The sequence below is a fragment of the Panthera uncia genome, chromosome D2, assembly GCF_023721935.1.
Source record: "Panthera uncia isolate 11264 chromosome D2, Puncia_PCG_1.0, whole genome shotgun sequence".
Taxonomy (NCBI): Eukaryota; Metazoa; Chordata; class Mammalia; order Carnivora; family Felidae; genus Panthera; species Panthera uncia.
This window is the reverse complement of record NC_064818.1, coordinates 43,511,111-43,530,633: the sequence shown is the minus strand read 5'-3', so window position 1 is coordinate 43,530,633 and position 19,523 is coordinate 43,511,111. Positions and strand designations below refer to the sequence as shown.

At 37.5% G+C, this 19,523-nt stretch overlaps 1 protein-coding gene across 2 annotated transcripts in view; it reads right to left on the bottom strand.

Annotated features, from left to right (window-relative positions):
* Window positions 1-440: 440 nt before the first annotated feature.
* BMPR1A (bone morphogenetic protein receptor type 1A) overlaps window positions 441-19,523 on the bottom strand; it is a 139,823-nt gene continuing 120,740 nt past the window's right edge. For both annotated transcript variants that reach the window (XM_049646291.1, XM_049646290.1), the window contains 7 exons: window positions 19,291-19,390; window positions 13,679-13,823; window positions 9,612-9,804; window positions 7,808-8,105; window positions 5,715-5,890; window positions 4,592-4,722; window positions 441-4,507 (listed from right to left, as the gene is read on the bottom strand). In XM_049646291.1, the coding sequence (XP_049502248.1) occupies window positions 4,382-4,507; window positions 4,592-4,722; window positions 5,715-5,890; window positions 7,808-8,105; window positions 9,612-9,804; window positions 13,679-13,823; window positions 19,291-19,390 (1,169 nt within the window). In that variant the 3' untranslated portion in view covers window positions 441-4,381. The remainder of the gene's footprint in view (window positions 4,508-4,591; window positions 4,723-5,714; window positions 5,891-7,807; window positions 8,106-9,611; window positions 9,805-13,678; window positions 13,824-19,290; window positions 19,391-19,523) is intronic.

The following is a 19,523-nucleotide window of genomic DNA, read 5'->3' as shown; positions in this document are numbered from 1 at the left end:
ATTGGAAGCAACGTAGCAAGATGAACCCTCTCTTGACATGACTAGTATGAGTGTCCACGAGAAACCCTCCGGGCAGAAATATGGCAACATTTAACCAAGAACCTTTGATTTTTTTCATCTTAAATATTCCTTTAAAAGTTCATATTCACTAGTCTCACTTTTAGGAATGTAATCTAAGAGAATAAATTCATGATTTAAAAGATTTAGGTATACGGATGTGCAATACATTCGTTATATTTTTGAAAACAATGGAAATAACCCAAATATTCAACAGGGAATTACAAAAATAAATTATTCCATCTACTTGTTGGAATATTATGTATTCAACTTTTTTTTAAGTTGTTTCGATGGATATTAATGACATACTATGGTCTTAATTTTGTAGAAAGTATGCAGTAGAAAAGAGTGAAAGGCAACATCCAAAAGTGAATAGGGTAACATGTGGCAGAACTGCGAGTGATTTTATTTGCTTCTTTATGCTTTTCTATGTTTTCCAAAGTTTCTGCAATGAGTGCATAGTTTTAGAATTAGAAAAAAAGTTTTTTTAGAGGGAAACAACCCTTCATTGTAATAGGTTTGTAACTTCTCTATCTACATGAAGGAAAGAGTGTGTGGTCACTTACCCGCTGTGTGTCCCACACTGGATTTCCGGTAGCTGAAATGCACATCTCAGAGACATGTGTACATACACTAACTTGCTATAAAATCTCATCAGACATGTGACTTTTGACACACAATACCGTCCGAGCAGAGTATCACAAAACACATCACTAAAGTATACTAAAATAAGGTTATTTACTTAAAAATGATACATTGGATGTAATTTATATATAGAACAAAGCAATTAATGGTAAACTTAATAAGGCACCTTTTAAACCAGATGCTGTACAAAATACATTTAGTGTGTTACATATCAAAGATGAATCTATATTTTTGGTGTTTTACAATTGCATAATAAAACTGCTTGTTTTTAACCCTTCTTTTGATGTCTATGTACAACTTCCCTAATTAAGCTATAATGATATTTCCATTTATACAATATATATACTACATTTTAGTTTTTAAATGGGCAAGGACAATGGTCACTAAAAGAGCTTAAATAATTCCACTGAAAGCATAGTACAGAGCACAAGCTAAAATTACAGTAATAGATTTACTCCTTTGCAAAAGCAGTATTCACATACTTTCCTTACGGGATGATCATCACACGTGGCTTCACGTGCTGCCAGCCGGAGATTTAATTTGGTGTTTATGCACAAGTCAGCTCTGTGGGGTTTTCCACTGTAACTCTCATAACAGCACTGAGGCAATACGATGAACTGCTACCCTATTTTAACACCTGACCCAAGCAAGTAATAAATACCACCCCTTTCGACAGTACAAGAGCTACAACAATCTTTTTTAGAAAATCAATTAGTATTTCTCCTGTTGAGGTTAATTTAGGTATTTGGAACATTTCCAAACAACGTGTATGAAAAGAAACATAAGTGATTTAATTTATAACATCTTGCCTGGAATAAACAATTCAATATCGAATTTGATCTTGGGCCAGTTTAAGAGATACATGATTTTTTAAAAGTTGTATTACATTTTTGTCCTAAATAGAAGTAAAACGCATGAAAGAAAAAGGTACTGAGTATTTTTAGACTGCATAAATAAAAAATCTGGCACGTTTTGTAAAACATAATTTTCAAAAGCTATAGGCCATTCTCTAAGTTTAGGGACACTTCTAATGTTGACCGAAATATCTTTTGTGAAGACATTTCCAGAGAAACTAGATTCAAGCTAAATTGTAAGCGGGGCCAAATAATGGCTCCTGGGGTTTTACAAATTATTAACTATATAGTACTATGTAATACTTCCTCTTAGTCTTTATTTCACTTACTGGATGAACTTAGAAATTTAACAGTGAGAGTAGGAAGGAGAGAAGAAAATAAGTTTCATGCATATTTTTTGGACTTTAGTATTTCAAATATGGCATCATTTGCTTTCTAAAGAACATGCTATCTTAGAAAATATTTTAACTGAACAAGCCGCTGCAGTTAATTCTTGATACCACTTTTCATAGATCTATTTATTAAAAAAAAATCATTATAGTGGTCTTCTACTCATATACTATCTGTAATTGTCTGCTCTCACACACTATTTTAACATTACTAAGAATAGAGTTTGCCTTTCTTTACATACTTTGTTATTAAGATGACAAATAATTTCCAAGATCTATAGTTTATCCAATAAAAAATAAAGCAACCTTAGATTACGATCAGAGCTCAGAATTGTTCTTAAATCACATGGCAGCATGGATTAGAATCTGTCAGTACAGACACAGGGAGAACATTCTGAAAGAGCACGTTATTGTATACTATCAATATATACATTTACTGATTTTGATGAACACTTCAAGCTTTAATTATGTTAGATGAAAACTACTAAGCTTAGTCAAAACTATTCAAGAAAATCTCAAACTTGTGAAGTTTCATGTATAAATAAGTAAGAGTTTCATCCTTAAACGCCAGCCAGATTTTTAGTAATAGATGGATACGTGCTCTGATTCCTCCCCTTTAAAGGTTTTTAACTATGTTGTGATATAATCACATTTATTTTATGTTACATTCAAAAAAAACCTATTCACTTTATGCACCCGTGAGCTGTTTGTTCAGGATAAGATATTAACAGGAAAAAGGCATTACAGAAGTGTAAGTTTAAGTAAATCAGGATTATTCCTTGGGATAACAAGGCATGCATAAAATATGTCGCATTGTACGGAATAATAGCTCTATGGAATAGACACAGGTAATGGCTACAGACATTTCATAGTCTATAGTCATATCACTAGATACTGAGCTTTTTTTGCCTGACTCTTCATTGTCATCACAAGTTATGGAACAGAAATCATAAAACCAAAAGTCTCAAATGATTTAAATGCCCAAAATAGTTGTTGGTAAGTTTCTATCAGCCCTGAAATAGAAACTTCTAATTGGAGGATCCCTTCACAAAGAAAACATGAGATGACAGCATCTTATTGAAAGTCTATGCCTGAAATAACAAAGTCCTAGATTTGATATATGCTTTTGAATGCATTAATTCTGAAAATTTATATGTAGTTCTACTTTATAACTTCTTTTTTTTCTGATGATCTCTTAATTTTTTTCCCTTAAGAATGGGATATGAGGTACACAGGAGCTGGTTTCTACAGTATATATGTATGTACATATATAAAATATGGTTGTAAAGGAGGTGTTTTGCAAATAAAGCATATTACACACAAAATATAAATAACTTCCCTTTTAAAAGTTACTGAGAATAAAGAATATAGAACATGGTTATAGGCACTTACATTGCTATCAAATGCAGTAATTAGTAGTTCACTTCAATAAGAAGTGTTTTTCTTCAGAAGGTTCATGGCATTGGAAGTTCCAACTTTGGATAAGATGATTCTCAGGACAAAAGTAAGAATTACCAAAAAGAAAAAAAGAAAAGAAAGAGATGGAAAGAAGGGAGGGAGAGGAGGGGAGGGGAGAGGAAGCAGGTGGGGAGGGAGGGAGGAAGAAAAAGATGGTAATGAAAGGAAAACAGACCAAATTTACAGACACTTTAAACTTCTTTTGGCCTTTGTATCAACTTTCATGTTAAAAAATAAAGTTGGCAGAGAAGCTTGCTCACTTGCAAGGTAAATAAATGGCTTTTATGTGATTGGAGAATCTTGGTCAGATAATGCATTTTTAAAGCACAAAACCAACAGCCATCAATATCTTCCTGTGCATCCATAAATTCTTTTCTTCTAATTCGAATGGCAGCAGAAGAATCCTGGTGTGTGTGTGTGTGTGTGTGTGTGTGTGTGTGCGCGCGCGCGCGTGCACGTGTGTACACACCACCATCAAAGCATGACAAACTATCATAAACTAAGGAGTATCCCCAACAGATCATAATCCATAGGCTGTTTACAAAGGTGGGATACAAACAGATTAAACTTCCTCGGGTAGAAGGCAAAGTGTGTATTTCTCCATCTCCGCTGAATTCATTTGTCTTCTTAAGGCTTTCACAGAAAGCACCATTTTATGAACAGGGAATTCAGTACCCAGAGTCTGGAGACTTATTAATCAGGATTGAAGTCTTGACGTAGTTCATAAAAACCCAATTAAAAAAAAGGCATCAAAAACCACATTTAAAATAAAGCCGTCCATATATAAAGAACAAAGTGTTTAGAAGTTCCCACCTTGTATTCTACAGAGTACTGAAAGGTTTAATATTAGCAGCCAGTGAAGGTGTAGTGAGGAAAGAGTCTGAGAACCAAGTTAGCATCCTTATTCTACTCTAATTCCACCCATTCCTTGGGTGAAAACAGTTCCTGCAGTCTAGAATTTCTCCTCAGGACTGTTTATCAAATCTTTACATCCTGGGATTCAACCATCTTGGCAAGTGTCTTCTTGATTCTCAGAGCTGTAAGTCTGGAGGCTGGATTATGGGCCCAGCATTCTGACATGAGCTTCAAAACTGCTCGTAGACACTGAAAAGTAAAGAGAATGTGGTGAGCACATGAAGATCTTTGACGACACTTACCAATCACTTCAGGGGACGGAGCTCTGCTTACTTCATCACTGTTCCATCGATTGGACACAATTGGCCGCAAACGTTTGACACACACAACCTCACGCATATCTTCGTATGATGGATCATTGGGTACCATATTGTAATAAGGCAACTGGTACTCTTCTACTATCCCTGTAGGGAGTGAGAAAACACAGTGGGCACAAAAAATGTCAACCTACTCAGCACCTCTTACTCAACTATGGGAGTTAAAACAGATTCCTACACAAAGAAGAAAAGAATTAGAGTAACTGATTCACTTTTAACAGTAAATGTATGTTCTTCTCTTTTTCATGCCTAATTATTTTCTCTACCTCCATCAGGGTAGGGTCCTATGAAACTTATGGACTTAGCTATGTATATCCCTTAAAAAAAGTAAGGTAAATGCTCATTTACCTTTTTAGTCTAATTATTTACATACATATTTGTTCTTACTAATGAATACAGTTTTTATTTTTTGTTCTACAGCAGAAAGACAACATGATTTGTGGGGAATAGTGAACATGGCAGGCCTGAGACTGCTGTCCTGAAAAGGCCTGTGTAGAGGGCTGGCGCTGGGCCAGTGTCTGGGAACTTGCCAGGTAAACAGTCCCCTACACGCATATAAAACTTCTCCTAAGTGATAAGGTCGCTCACTGTGCCTAGACGGTTTGTGCAAATATGGTTTATGCTGAACACCTGTTCTCGTTCTAGGAGTTTGGAATTCTGGTCCTTGCTAGGTGGAGGGTGCCCATGTAACCTGGCTCTAAAAATATCTTTGGGTACTCTCATGAAGTTTCCTAGATGACAATATTTCACAAGTGTCCTAACTCACTGCTGGAGGGATTAAGCACATCCTGTGTGACTCCACTGGGAGAGGGCTTCTGGAGGCTTGTGCCCGATTTCCTCTGAACTTTGCTCCGTGCACTTTTCCCTTGGCTGACTTTATCTGTATTCTTTCACTGTAATAAATCTTAGCTGTGAGGACAACTATATGCTGAGTCCTGTGAGTCCTTGTAGTGAAATCACAAAATGTGGCAGTGGCCTTGATCCCCAACATATATGACATCTAAGTTATATAAATGGAGCTGTTGCTTTTTCAATAATGAGGATATAAACATAACTGGAAACACACTAACTAGTCTTACCTCCTGTGATACAACGACGAGCCATTTCCCAAATGATCAGGCCAAAGCTATAGATGTCGGCCATTATGTAGGGTTGGAAATGGTTTTTATTCAAGCTTTCATCCAGCACTTCCGGAGCCATGTAGCGTTTGGTGCCCACCCTGGTATTCAAGGGCACGTCAACTTCATTTGTGTCGCTGAAACAGAGACAATGTTCAGGTTGAGGGTCAGGAACAAAACAGTTTATCTACATGTGTACACACACACACACACACCCCCCATACATAAATATATAAAAAATAAAATTAAAACAAAACCTATCTACCTACCTACTTAATATCTCCACATTCCCTTAACAGAATTCTTTGGGGCCAGATAGACTTTAAAAGTTAGCATTTTCCAGATTTTAGAACAGTAACATACCCCTTAAATATGTTACATATCAAGTCAAGTTTTGTCACCAAACAAGTTTAGTGCCTCTTCAAGAAAAAGGACAGTACTGAATATAAGAAAAAGTGGTAGATAATTATATCCCAGAACAAGTGAATATGAAACTAAACTGAGAGGAATCATTTGTTTTTACCATTCCCACATGATAAACTCAGTCTTTGTGACGCAGGATTACATTTTCTTCTTCTTTATGGATCCAATCCACTTAGTTCTGTTGTGAGTAATGTTTACATAATCATATTGACAATCAGTAATAAATGATGTTTATTGGTTTTTCAAATCTTGGACTACATTTTAGAGCTGGAAGACATGAATGCTTTGTTGCTCAGGCACCCAATTCTGGCAGGTTCTGGAAACTACTCTGAAGCTGAGATTAATATAATGTATTTTAGGTTTTCTTTTTTTCTTTTTTTTTTCTTTTTTATTTTTTTTTACATTTATTTATTTTTGAGAGAATCCGAAGCAAGCTCCAGGCTCCGAGCTGTTGGCACAGAGCCCGATGCGGGGCTCAAACTCACAAACCATAAGATCATGACCTGAGCCAAAGTTGGACGCTTAACCGGACTGAGCCACCCATGAGCCCCTATTTTAGGTTTCCTTAAACAGCACCTGATGAATAGTTGAGCCAATGAACACTACAATGGCAAAGAACAACAACAGGATCAGAAGACTGTAACCACTAGGGAAGAAGATTTCAATTTTAATATTAATTTATTACAGACGGACAGATGGAGTACTTTTATTTTATAACCTGAAAGGAATTCTGAAATGTAAATTGCCTGTTTCCTAGAGTTATAACAATATGAAAATAGTTTCAATGGTTTCCTAAAAATTTGGTAATTCTATTTAAAAAATACTGACAATTTCAAATGGTGATGGAGAATGGTATACTGATGTGGGAGTGTAAAGCAACGCATGGCCCCTGAAGGGGCAGCCTGCAATCACACTATCCTTTGATAGGCACCTACTCTTTGTTTAGCCTCCTCTCCAGGAATCCACCACAAACAAATACTTGTACAAGTGTTTGAGGATATTATAAATGGGTAAAATACAATGTTTATTAAAGTATTTTTAAAAAAATAATAAAATACAGACAACTTTGATGCCCATCAGTTAGGTCATAGATGAAATAAACTATACTATACATCTATATAACGGAAAACTTTGTATCAGCACTGTGAAAAAGAATGAAGCAGGGGTGCCTGCCTGGACGGTTCAGTTGGTTAAGCATCCAACTCTTGGTTTCAGCTCAGGTCATGATCTCACAGTTCATGAGTTAGAGTCCCACACTGGTTCTACGCTGACCGTGTGGAGCCTGCTTTGAATTCTCTCTCCAGCCCCCTGTCCTTCCTCCACAAGTGTGTGCATGCCCTCTCTCAAAATAAATAAATAAACTTAAAAAAAATGAAGCAGAGCTACATAAACTGAAATAGAATGATGTCTAAAACAATAAAAAGCAGGAAATCAAGAATTATGTACGGTAGGATGAAATTTTTGTAAAAAAACAACAGAAAAACAAAACACCAAGACCAAAAAATCCCCACTATTTCTTTAGAGAAGCAAGTACAAATACGTGTTTGGAATTCCACTATCCTGAATCCAAACAGGCAAATATCTTTTGGAGATTAAAATGACTTCAAAGCAGCAGGCAAAGAACCACTTACCTATTGAATTTAACAGCAAGGCCCAGGTCAGCAATACAGCAACTTCCATTTTTCTTAATGAGGATGTTTTTGCTTTTTAGGTCTCGATGAGCAATTGCAGGCTTTCCTTGGGTGCCATAAATTTCTGTGTGGAGGTGGCACAGACCACAGGCAGCTGAATAAGCCAACTTGAGCAGGGCTCTGGTGTCTAGTGTGGCACATTTCAGGAAATCATAGAGAGATCCGTTTTCATGGTAATCAGTAATCAAATAGAGCTGAGTCCAGGAGCCTGTACCTTTAATGTCTGCTGCTATAAAACCTGTTCAATTGATGAGTTTAAAAGGTTAGTTATCGGAGGTGTGTAGGAAGAATAATGAATGTTCATTCAGGATACAGAGAATAACCTAGGCATCATGTACAGATAAAAATTTAATTTGCCTAACAAAATCTCTTGAATGTGTTACCAATTTTTTCCTGCCATTTATACACACACCTCTACAATTCTGTAATACTTTTAAAATAATCTTAATGATAATCATGAAAACGACAATTATATCACTAAGAAAAAGATCACATATCAGAAAATAACCTGGGGGGATGTTATCCATATACATGATTCTCTAAGCATGAAGAACTACAAGAAGAAGGAATGTGGAAAAGCTCTGAAATTGAAAAGTGGACACATTACAATAATAAAGTTAAAATGTTCAACTAAGAGTCCGCTCCTAATTAAACCAACTCCCAATTGTCCATCAAGCCTCATCGCATCTGCCTTTCTGTCTGGCTCACTGACAAGCAGGTCCATGATACTAGGCTCCTTTCCTTCTTTTTTCTTGTCCTCTTTCCCTTCAGAAAAAGGTCAGTGAGTGCTGGGTTGAACAGCATTCCCCTCCCCCCCACTTCAACTCATGTCCACTTGGTACCTGTAAATGTGACCTTATTTGGAATACGATCTTTGTAGCTGTAATCAAATTCAGATGCGGTCATATGACATCAGGATGCACCCTAACTTAATGACCAGCATCCTTACAAGAAGAGGGAAATTTGGACAAAGACACACAGGGGAGAAGGCCATATGACAACAAACAGCAAGAGTGTGGTCTCCAAGCCAAGAAATGCCAAAAATTGCTGGCAATCACCAGAAGCTGGGAAGAGACAAGGAAGGGGCCTCTCCAGGAGCCTTCAAAGAACATGGCTCTGCTGACACCCTCGCTTTAAACTTCTGGCTTCCATAACTCTGGAAAATAAATTTCTGTTGTTTTAAGCCACCCAGTTTGTGGTAATTTGTTATGACAGCACTAGGAAACTAATAGTTAAGTGTCTGGAATACTTGTGGCAATGTGCTATGCACTCTCGAAATTAAAGGGTAGGGAAATAGTAGCTGAAAAGTCAGGAAAGCTAAAGGAGTCTATGTACCCTACTGATCAGATCATACCTAAATTATTTTTCTACTTTGTAAATGAAGGTGGGGGTAGTTTAATTTACAAAAGGCAAAAAGGTATATACCGTTAAAGTTATACTAGAAAACTGCTTAAATTACCTTTCAAAAACTTGGGTTTTGTTACTGTATGAGTAAGTCCAATAAACTAACACTACTTCCAATTTGAAACTCACTCTTGTTTTCTTAGTTGGACAGTAAATAAAGTGGTTGGTGGGCATTCAGGATTGGTTTGTATTTAAACTGTTGTATTCTCCTGGGTCTCCTTCAGGCAAACACACATAAGCGAATTCATGTATGTTTTCAAAGCCCATGTGGCAGGGTTCTATCTGCACCCCACTAACCGTGTCAGAGTATAGAATCGACTGAAACCGAACGTGTACCCACCAAGTATGTTTTCATGGCGCATCAGCACTGTCTGATAGATTTCCGTTTCTCGAAACCAGCTAGCTTCTTCAGTGGTGAAAAATACTTTGACTGCCACTTTTTCACCACGCCATTTACCCATCCATACTTCTCCATATCGGCCTTTACCGACTTGCCGGACCATCTGAATCTGTTTGGCAATAGTTCGCTGCACCTTCATAGAAAAAGGTAAAATGTTTGTGGAGTTCCTGATGAAAAGAACCTGCTAAGACTGAGAAAGTGGTCTGATGGCCCATCCCAACAAAAAGGATGGGATGTACGACCAGTCAATAGCCCTGTTAGAATTTATAACATATTTAAAAGTAGATGAAACAATGCACAACATATTTTGTGAAATCACACACTAACGGATTGGTCAATGTGGCAGACCGTCTGCAAAAATGGTCAAAATAATTCCACTCCTAGTCCACACCCCCTTGGGTAGTCTCCTCCACAGACTCTGGGCATGGCCATGTGACTTGCTCTTAGCAACAGAACAACGTGATACAAGTGGAGACCTGAAAAGTGTCTGTGCTCTGGGGCTCGCCCTTTCTTGCTGAGCTGGGGAACTCTGTGACTGATGAACGATACCACGGGAAGCCCTGGCCATGTCTGGGAGCATCCAGCTCCAGCCGGGCAACTCTAGAGAAGGAACTGTCCAGCAGACCCACAGAATCATGAGGGATAATAAATATTTATTGCTCAAGCCACTAAGCTCGGGGTGCTTTATCATGCAGCAAAATCCAAATGACAGTTACCAATCTTCCACTCAAGTCTGGAAGATCCTACGTGATCTGGCTCCCACCTGACTCTCCAGCCTCATCATCTGCTATAATCACCCACCCACCACCCCTCTTATTCCTCTTATTTCAGCTTTCAGAATTCACTTAAGGGTGTTATTTCTCTGTGGAACACCTTCATAGCACACGTATACCTCGCAGCTGCTACACTTCTCACAATTATAATTTTATTATTATGTATACATGTATTTGTTTGAACTCTATTCCCTTCTACTCACAGAATATAGGGATTTGTTTAGGGCAATACCTAAAGTACAAGTATCTTCATTAATTTTCATTGAATCAAAGATGCACACTGATTGCTACCCTTCATTTTCAGAAGCACTAGTGGCCATTCTAATTAATAAGAACCCTAAGGTCCACGTTGGAAATGCAGTTAAAATGGACTAGATTTTGTGCATACCTAAACTGACTTAACTTTATGTATCATTTATTACAGAATCCTTTTATAGTTTTTAAAGAAAGTCAGGATTGTTGAGGCATAATTTACATACAACAAAATCTACTCTTTTTGAGGACTGTGTTTTGACAAATGTATATAGTAATGCAACCACCAACACCCCAATTAAGATATAGAACGTTCCCAGGACCCAAGAAAGTTCCCTCCTGGCTCTTTAAAGTCAACCCCCCCCCCCCCCCGCCCCTGGCGCTGGTATCACTGATCTGTTTTCTTTCCCTACAGTTTTGCCTTTTCTAGAATATCACATAAATGAAAACACACAATATGTAGTCTTTTGTCTGGCTTTTTTCACTTAGCATAAAACACTTTGAAATCCATCTGTATTGTTGCTGCCTGTATCACTAGTTTCTTTTTATGGAAGAGTGGTATTCCACTGTATGAATATACTATGATTTGTCCATTTACCAGCTGATGGATTTGGGGGCTGTTTACAACCCTATGTCTTACAAACAAAGCTGCTGTGAACATTCACATTCAGGTCTTTGTGTGGGCATGTCTGCATATCTCTTTGGTAAATACTTAGTGGAAGAACTTTCACTGTATAGAAAGTATAAACTTAACTTTTCAGTCAACTGTCAACCTGTTTCCCAAAGTGGCTGAAATATTTTCATTCCCATCAGCAATGTATGAGGTATCTAGCTGATCTATATTCTTTTCAGCACTTAATGTTCTCAGCCTTAGTCACACTAGTGGATGTACAGTGTCTTGCTTTAATGTTTAATTTGCATTTGCCTGATGCTGCTGAGCACCTTTTCATGTGCTTCTTTGCCATTCTTTTATCTTTTTTTCGGAAGTATCTGTTCAAAATTTTGTCCATTTTTAAAAACTGGGTAGCCTTATTACTGAATTATAAATGTTCTTTATACATTCTGCAATAGAAATTCTTTCAGATCTGCATTGTCAGTTTGTGACTTATTTTTTCCTTTGTTTAAGTGTCTTCTGAATAGGAAAAGTTTTAAATTTTGAGAAAGCCCAATTCACCGGGGCGCCTGGGTGGCTCAGTAGGTTAAGCATCCAACTCTTGGTTTTGGCTCAGGTCAGGATCTCACAGTTTCGTGAGTTCAACCCCCACGTTGGGCTCTGCACTGGCAGCACAGAGTCTGCTTGGGATTCCCTCTCCTCCCCTCTCTCTCTGCCTCTCCCCCACTTGCACTGTCTCGGTCTCTCTCAAAATAAATAAACTTAAAAAAAAAAAGTCCAATGTATCATTTAAAAAAATGATTCATGCCTTTTGTGTGCTAAGAAACCCTTGCTTAACCCAAGGTCACAATGATATTCTAAAACATTCTCTTTGAAGGGTTTTATACTTCAACTTTTACATTTAGGTCTATGAACCATTTCAAAGTAATTTTGTATTTGGAGATAAGGGTTGAGATATACTTTTTGGCAAACGTATACCCAATCTTCCCTGCACTGTTTGTTGAACAGACTGTCTTCTCCCCCCTGAATTACTCTGGCACCCAATTCAAGTGATATTTGTATCCATTTCTATACTCTCCATTCTCTTCCACTGATATACATACTTATATGTAAGGATCACACTGTGCTGATTATTGTAGCTTTATAGTAAGTACAGAAATCAGGTAGTGAATCTTTATTCTTTTTCCAAATTGCTTTGACTCTTCTACGAGGTCCTTTGCATTTCCGTATAAATGTTAGAATCAGCTTATCAATTTCTAAAAAGTTTGCTCTGATTTCATATTGAATGCAAACTATAAATCAATTTAGGATCATTGAAATTTTAATACTGCATCTACTGATTCACAGACAGGATAGACATCTCCCTTTATTTAGGGTTTTGTTAATTTTTTGGCAATGTTTTCTAATTTTCAGTGCACAGGTCTTATATACATTTTGTTAAGCTTATTCTAAAATATATGATGTCTTTTAAAGCTATTTTAAATGATACTGCTTTAAAATTTTTAATTCCTGGGGTGCCAGGCAGCTCAGTTGGTTGAGTGCCTGACTTCAGCTCAGGTCATGATCTCACAATTCGTGAATTTGGGCCCAGTGTTGGGCTCTGGGCTGACGCTCGGAGCCTGGAGCTGGCTATGGATTCTGTGTCTTCCTCTCTCTCTGCCCCTCCCCTGCTTGCACGCTCTCTCTCTCAAAAATAAACATTAAAATACATTTTTAAAAATAAAACATTAATTCCTAACCACTCGTGGCCAGTGTACCTAAATTCAATGATTTCTGTACAGTGACCATATATTCTGCAACCCTGATAAACTCACTTTATGGTATCATCCTTGAGATTTTCTATGTAGATATCATGTGGTCTGCATATGAAGATAGTTTTACTTTTACCTTTCCAATTCAATTACAGAATTCAATAAATTTAAAAATCAGAGATCAATGTATTTAAACAAATGCAATTAAATTAAAAATATATCTGGATATCTAGTACTTATTAATTTGACATAGTTATACTTCTCCCAGCCAATGAGTTTAACCTTAGATGCAAAGAATTTATATCTGATTCCTCTACAAATTAAAAGCAAAACTTGAGAGTTAACTCTAGCATTTATATAGCGCCTCATGATCACGTTTTTCCCCCTAATTTTGTTTGAGACTCTATCTTAATTGCCTGTTCTATTTTTCTTGTTTCATACTTCTTGTTTTCAACTGATTTCTCCTTGCATTATGGTAGCTATCTTTCTAAATAAGAAGGGAAAAAAATGTGTGTTTAGTAATGTTCCCTACTCTGTAACAAATATGCTGTGTATGATCATATGAGGACAAATTCTGTATCGATAAACGCTTTGTGTTTGTATGACATTTTATCTTACCAATAAGGGTAGTCCAGATCCACTACCAGAACTCTGTGACTGGTCAATAAGGTCTTTTAATGATTCTCCAACCGGAATAAATGCTTCATCTTGTTCCAAATCACGATTGTAACGACGTCTGCTTGAGATGCTCTTGCAATAATGTCTTTTGAAAAAGCAGAAAATAAGCTACATTAAAATTCTAAAACTATAAAATTCTAGGGTTAAGAAAAATGTTGAGGTTGTCGACACCATCTTTCCTTTAGATAGGATCACATCCAAATTAGTCTTACAGGATAATATATTCTCTGTTAAAATAATATCCAGAAATGGAGCCTGTGAAGTAGAGTTCTATATATATGTTAAAATGCAATTTTTTTTCTACTTAAAGAACATCCTTTAACATATTTTGTGGTCCAAATCTGCTGGATATGAATTCTTTCAAGCTTTTGTATGTGTGTCTTTAGTTCACCTTCATTTTTTTGTTGCTTATTTATTTAGAGACAGAGACAGAATCCCAAGCAGGCTCTGCACTGTCAGCACAGAGTCCCACACAGGGCTCGATCTCATGAACCTCGACATCATGACTGGAGCTGAAACCAAGAGTTAGATGCTTAACTGACTGAGCCACCCAGGTATCCCAGTTTACCTTCATTTTTGAAAGTATTTTCTCTGCATACGGAATTCTAGGTTTATGACTTTTTACCCCTTGAGTACTTTACAGATTCTGCTCTATGCACACTGTTTCCCCTGAAAAGTTGGCTACCATCCTTACCCATCTTCCTCTGTACCTAATCTGCCTTTTCTCTGGCTGCAATTAAGATTTTTTTCCTTTATCACTGGTTTTGAGCTATTTGATAATGATGTGCCTAGGTGTTGATTTCTTTTTGTTGCTTGTACTCTGGCTCTATGGGTTTACAGTTCTAATTAAATTTGAAAAAAATTTGGTCATTATTTTTAAAAAAAATTTGCTCTCTCCCCTCTTTTGGGAAGTCCAATTATATATACAGTTGACCACTGAAAAAAACATGGGTTTGAATTGCATGGATCCATTTAAGTGTAGATTTTTTTTCAATACAGCACAGTACTACATATACATGTGTTTTCTTTTCCTCATGATTTTCTTGACACATTTTCTTTTCTTTAGCTTACTCTAAGAATACAACATATAATACACACAACCTAAAAAATATGTGTTAAACAAGTGTTTATGTTATTGAAAAGGCTTCCAGTCAACAGTAGGCTATTAGTAGTTAAGTTTTGGGGGAGTCAGTTATACACAGATTTTGACTGCACAGGGGTTGGTTCCCCAAACCTCTGCACTATTCAACTGTCAACTGTATATACATTACGTTGCATGAAGTCCCACAGTTCACTGGTGCTCATTTTTTTTTTCATTTTAGTTTTTTTTTTTTTTTTTTAATTTTAAAGAGAGAGAGAGGACATGTGAGGAAGATGGACAGAGGGAGAGAGAGAGAAAAAACCTTAAGCAGGCCAAGCTCAGCCTGATGCAGGGCTTAATCCCATGAACCTGGGATCATGACTCAAGCAAAACCAAGAGTCAGACACCCAACCGACTGAGCTGCCCAGGTGTCCTATCAATTTATTTTTAAAATATGTATTGATGGTTTAGTCTGTTTAGTTTCTCTTGCAGTGTCTTCATGTCTACTCATATTTTCTTCTACAGTACCTAATCTGTCATTAATCTCATCCAGTGTATATTTCATCTCAGGTATTATAGATTTCATTTTCTAAAGTCTGATATGGGTCTCTTTTAGATCTTCCAAGTCTCTATTTCACTTTTTGAACATATAAAATACAGTTATAATAACTATTTTAATGCCCCTATCCACTAATTCTAAAACTTCGATCAGTTTTCGGTTGGTGTTTTGATTCCTCATTATTGGCTGTATTAGTTGTATACCTGGTAATTGTTGACTAGATGGCAGATACTGTGAATTTTACCTTGTTGGTGCTGGGTGTTTTTATATTCTTCTAAATATTCTTATTTATTATTTATTATTTTAAAGAAAGAGACAGAGAGCATGAATGGGGAAGAGAGACAGAGGAAGACTGAGACAGAATCTCAAGCAGTCTCCACACTCAACAAGGACCCCAACGCTGGCCTTGATCCAATGACCCTGGGATCATGACCTGAACCAAAATCAAGAGTCAGAAGAGTCAGTCAGTCAACTGACTGAACTACCCAGGCGCCCCTCTAAATATCCTTGAACTTTGCTCTAGGATGCAGCTATTTGGAAACAGTATACTCCTTTTGAGGTGGGACCAATGTCATGTTTAGTTTAGAGCTAATTATTCCCCAATACTGAAGCAAGACCCTTCTGAGTACTCTAACCAAAGCCCTGGGGATTATGAGGTTTTCAAGTCTCCCAGGTGATGGAAACAGACACTATTCCCAGACTTGTGTGAGCACTGAACACTGTTTCCTTCGATCTTTTCAGGCATTCTTACCCAGTCTTGGGCAGTTTCCTCACTTGTACATGCTGATAAAGATTCAGCTGAATATTTGATAAGAACCTTCTGCAGATGTCCAGAGTTCTTTCCCTGTGAAGTTCTCTCCTCTTTAGTACTCTGTTATTCATACCCCAGACTCAGCTACATCTCCTTGAGCCAGAGCCTGATGGGCTACACCTGGGTTCCTCCTATGTCCTACAGCTAGAAACTCTCTCTAGGCAGTATGGTGGGCAATCATAAGGCTTACTTCATTTGTCTCCTGTTTTTCAGGGATTAGTGCCCTCACTGCCTCATTGGCAAGCACTGATACATGAGTGGAGCTTACTGATTACAGACTTCACTGTGAGATAACTGCCTGGGCCATTTCACTGGGCCCATGGAGGTGAGTATATTTAGGTTTTTTTCTCTTGGGCTGGATGGATTTCCCCAAGAAGATTCTTCCTATTTCTTGTTTGAATAAGTCTGCCTAACAGAGTTCTGGGAGGGTTGAGGGGCCCACCAATAAGTATATAAATGTTCACTTTACCTCCATGTTTTCAATATAATATCTCACCCTCAATAATGGGATGCCACAACTAAGAATCTTATCTTTGTTCTTTTTTTTTTTTTTTTTTTAAAGATTTTTATTTATTTTTGAGAGACAGAGATAGACAGAGCACGAGTGGGGGATGGACAGAGAGAGAGGGAGACACAGGATCTGAAGCAGGCTCCAGGCTCTGAGCTGTCAGCACAGGGCCTGATGCAGGGCTCGAACTCAGGAACCTCGAGATCATGACCTGAGCTGAAGTCAGACGCTTAACCGACTGAGCCACCCAGGCGCCCCTCTTTGTTCTTTACAGAGAAACTTCTAGCTTTCTGTCAGGGAGATAGTAAGGGTGACTGTTCTGAACAAGAGTAGGGGTCTCAACATCTGTGGGACTTGTCATCCAAGATGGGCCACAACATTCTCACCTCCCGGTATGTAAGTCCCTGTTTCCCTTCCATAATGTTGTAGGGCTGACCTGTGTGACCAACACAATGTGGCAGAAGTGATGGTGTAACTTTGGAGTCTAGATCGTAAACAGCATTGCAGCTTCCACCTTGATCTCTTGAATCACTCACCCTAGGAGGAAGAAGCCAGTCTTCATGCTGCAAGGATACTCATACGGCTCTGTTAAGAGGCTCACATCAGAGAAACTAAGCTCCCCTCTCAACCTGTGAGCATCAGAAGTGAGCTACCTTGGAAAGTGATCTACCAGCTCTAGTCAAGCCTTTAGGTGAGCACAGCTCCTGCTGACATCTGACTGGACCTTATCAAAGATTCTGACGTGCAGTCAGTCACTCCTGAATTTCTGACCCACAGTGAGAGATAATAATTGCTGTTTTAAGCCACTATGTTTGGGAGTGATTTCCTAATGCAGTATTGCGTAACACAGCATCTGACTTTCTAAAAATAGACTTTCAAGCAATCCTCTTGGTTTTACTGCCACTCTCAGCTTTACTCCCAGAGGTAACTGGTGCTGCCAATTTTCGAGCTTCTTGGGGAATTCTATAGTATAAACTGGTTGCACCTTTACTTTCTCAAATTCTAGCCTAGGAGTCTGATTTTGTAGGTCCGCAAAGTCACTTACTAGTCATCCAAAAGTTTCCCAAGTTCCAAAGGTTTTTTGTTGTTGTTGTTGTTGTTGTTTTTTTTTTTGCTGTTATCTGGTATCCCATTCTCCTTGTCCTAGCTGGACAAAGAAGGTAAAAACTATTGCTTTTTTACTGGAGGCAGCAAAAGGGAGATGCTCAATCTGTCTCTTTATCTAAGAATTTCTGCCAGTATTACAGGTGGAAAACAGTATCTCAGTATGATTTTAATTTCTATTTTTCATATTGTGAATATTCTTGAGTCATCTTTTTATTTTTCTTTTCAGAGCTGTAAGTATTTCCTTTTAGATAAAGGTGAGTTCAGTTTGGGGGGAATGTTTTCCCATTGAACTGCTAAGTTTTTTGTTTTTGATTTATAAAAGCTCTCTATATTTGAGAAATCAGCTCTTTGTAATATGAGATACCAATATTTTTCACTCTTTGTCTTCTGTTTATGGTGGTTTCTGCCACATAGTAAAGTCTTATTTTTATGTACTTGACGCAAGTTTTTCTTTTTTAAGGTTTTATTTTCTGTGTATGGGGTGTTTTTCTTTGCTTCTTGGTTTTACGTCAATCACAGGTCTTCCACACTGAGATTATTTTTTTAAATTCTTCTACGGTCTGTTCCAGTGCTTTAATCAGTTAATGTTACGTATTTAGATCCAAGATGGGTAAAACTTATTACAATGTAGGTTACTGACTGAACTTCATCTTTTTATTTTTTTTTAAAGAGGGGGTGGAGGGAGAGAGGGAGAGAGAGAAAGAGAGAGAGAGAGAGAGACAGAGACAGAGACAGAGACAGAGAAAGAAAATTAAGCAGGCTACACACCCAGCATGGAGCCTGATGGGGGGCTCGATCCCACAACTGTGAGATCATGACCTGAGCCAAAATCAAGAGTCAACCAACTCTCAACTAAACGAGCTGACTATACACCCCTCATGTTTTTCTATATAGCCACCTACTACTAAATCCATTTGTCAAAAATTCCATGTTTTCCCCAGTGATCTGGAATGTTACCTTTACCATATACTAAATTTACTTATATACTGGGGTCTATTTATGGGTCTAGGAACCTGTTCCACTGATCTCTCAGTCTATTCATATGCCAATAAGATAATGTTTTATTACTGAAGTTTATCCCCTCCTCTTATTCCTCTTCTCTTTTGGCATCTGTCTTCTGAAATCATGACTAACTACAAACAATTCTGAAGCCCCAAGTAACTAAAGAACGGTAACGCAGTTGTCTTCTTGGGACAGATTTTAAACATTCAGATATAAGAAGTTCAATATTCCATAAATAAGAAAAATCCTAAGTACTCATGAACAAGAAGTATAAAGCTGGGTTCAATTAACTGATTAATAGTAAGGTCCTCTTTTTCCTTAAGAAAAATATAATCTGGTTAGTTAAAGAAGACAGACCCAGAGAATACAAGTTAATGGTGTTTGAACTGCATTCAGTGGTCAATAACTTATGCCCATTGCCTTTTAAAGAACTACTTACATCTAATATTCAACAACATATTTTATATAAAAATAATGATCTTACTTGTAACAAAAGCAGCTGGAGAAGATGATCATAGCAACTATGCAGACAGCCATTGAAATGAGCACAACCAGCCAGCGAATGCTGCCATCAAAAAATGGACCTGACAAGGGAAGTGAACAACAAAGCACACATTTGATCTCTTCATCACATACGAAAGGAGAAAAATAACTTGGGAGTGTTAAATTCTAGAAAGCTTGCTTAGTGTCAAAATCAGAAAATATTTTACTGAAAAT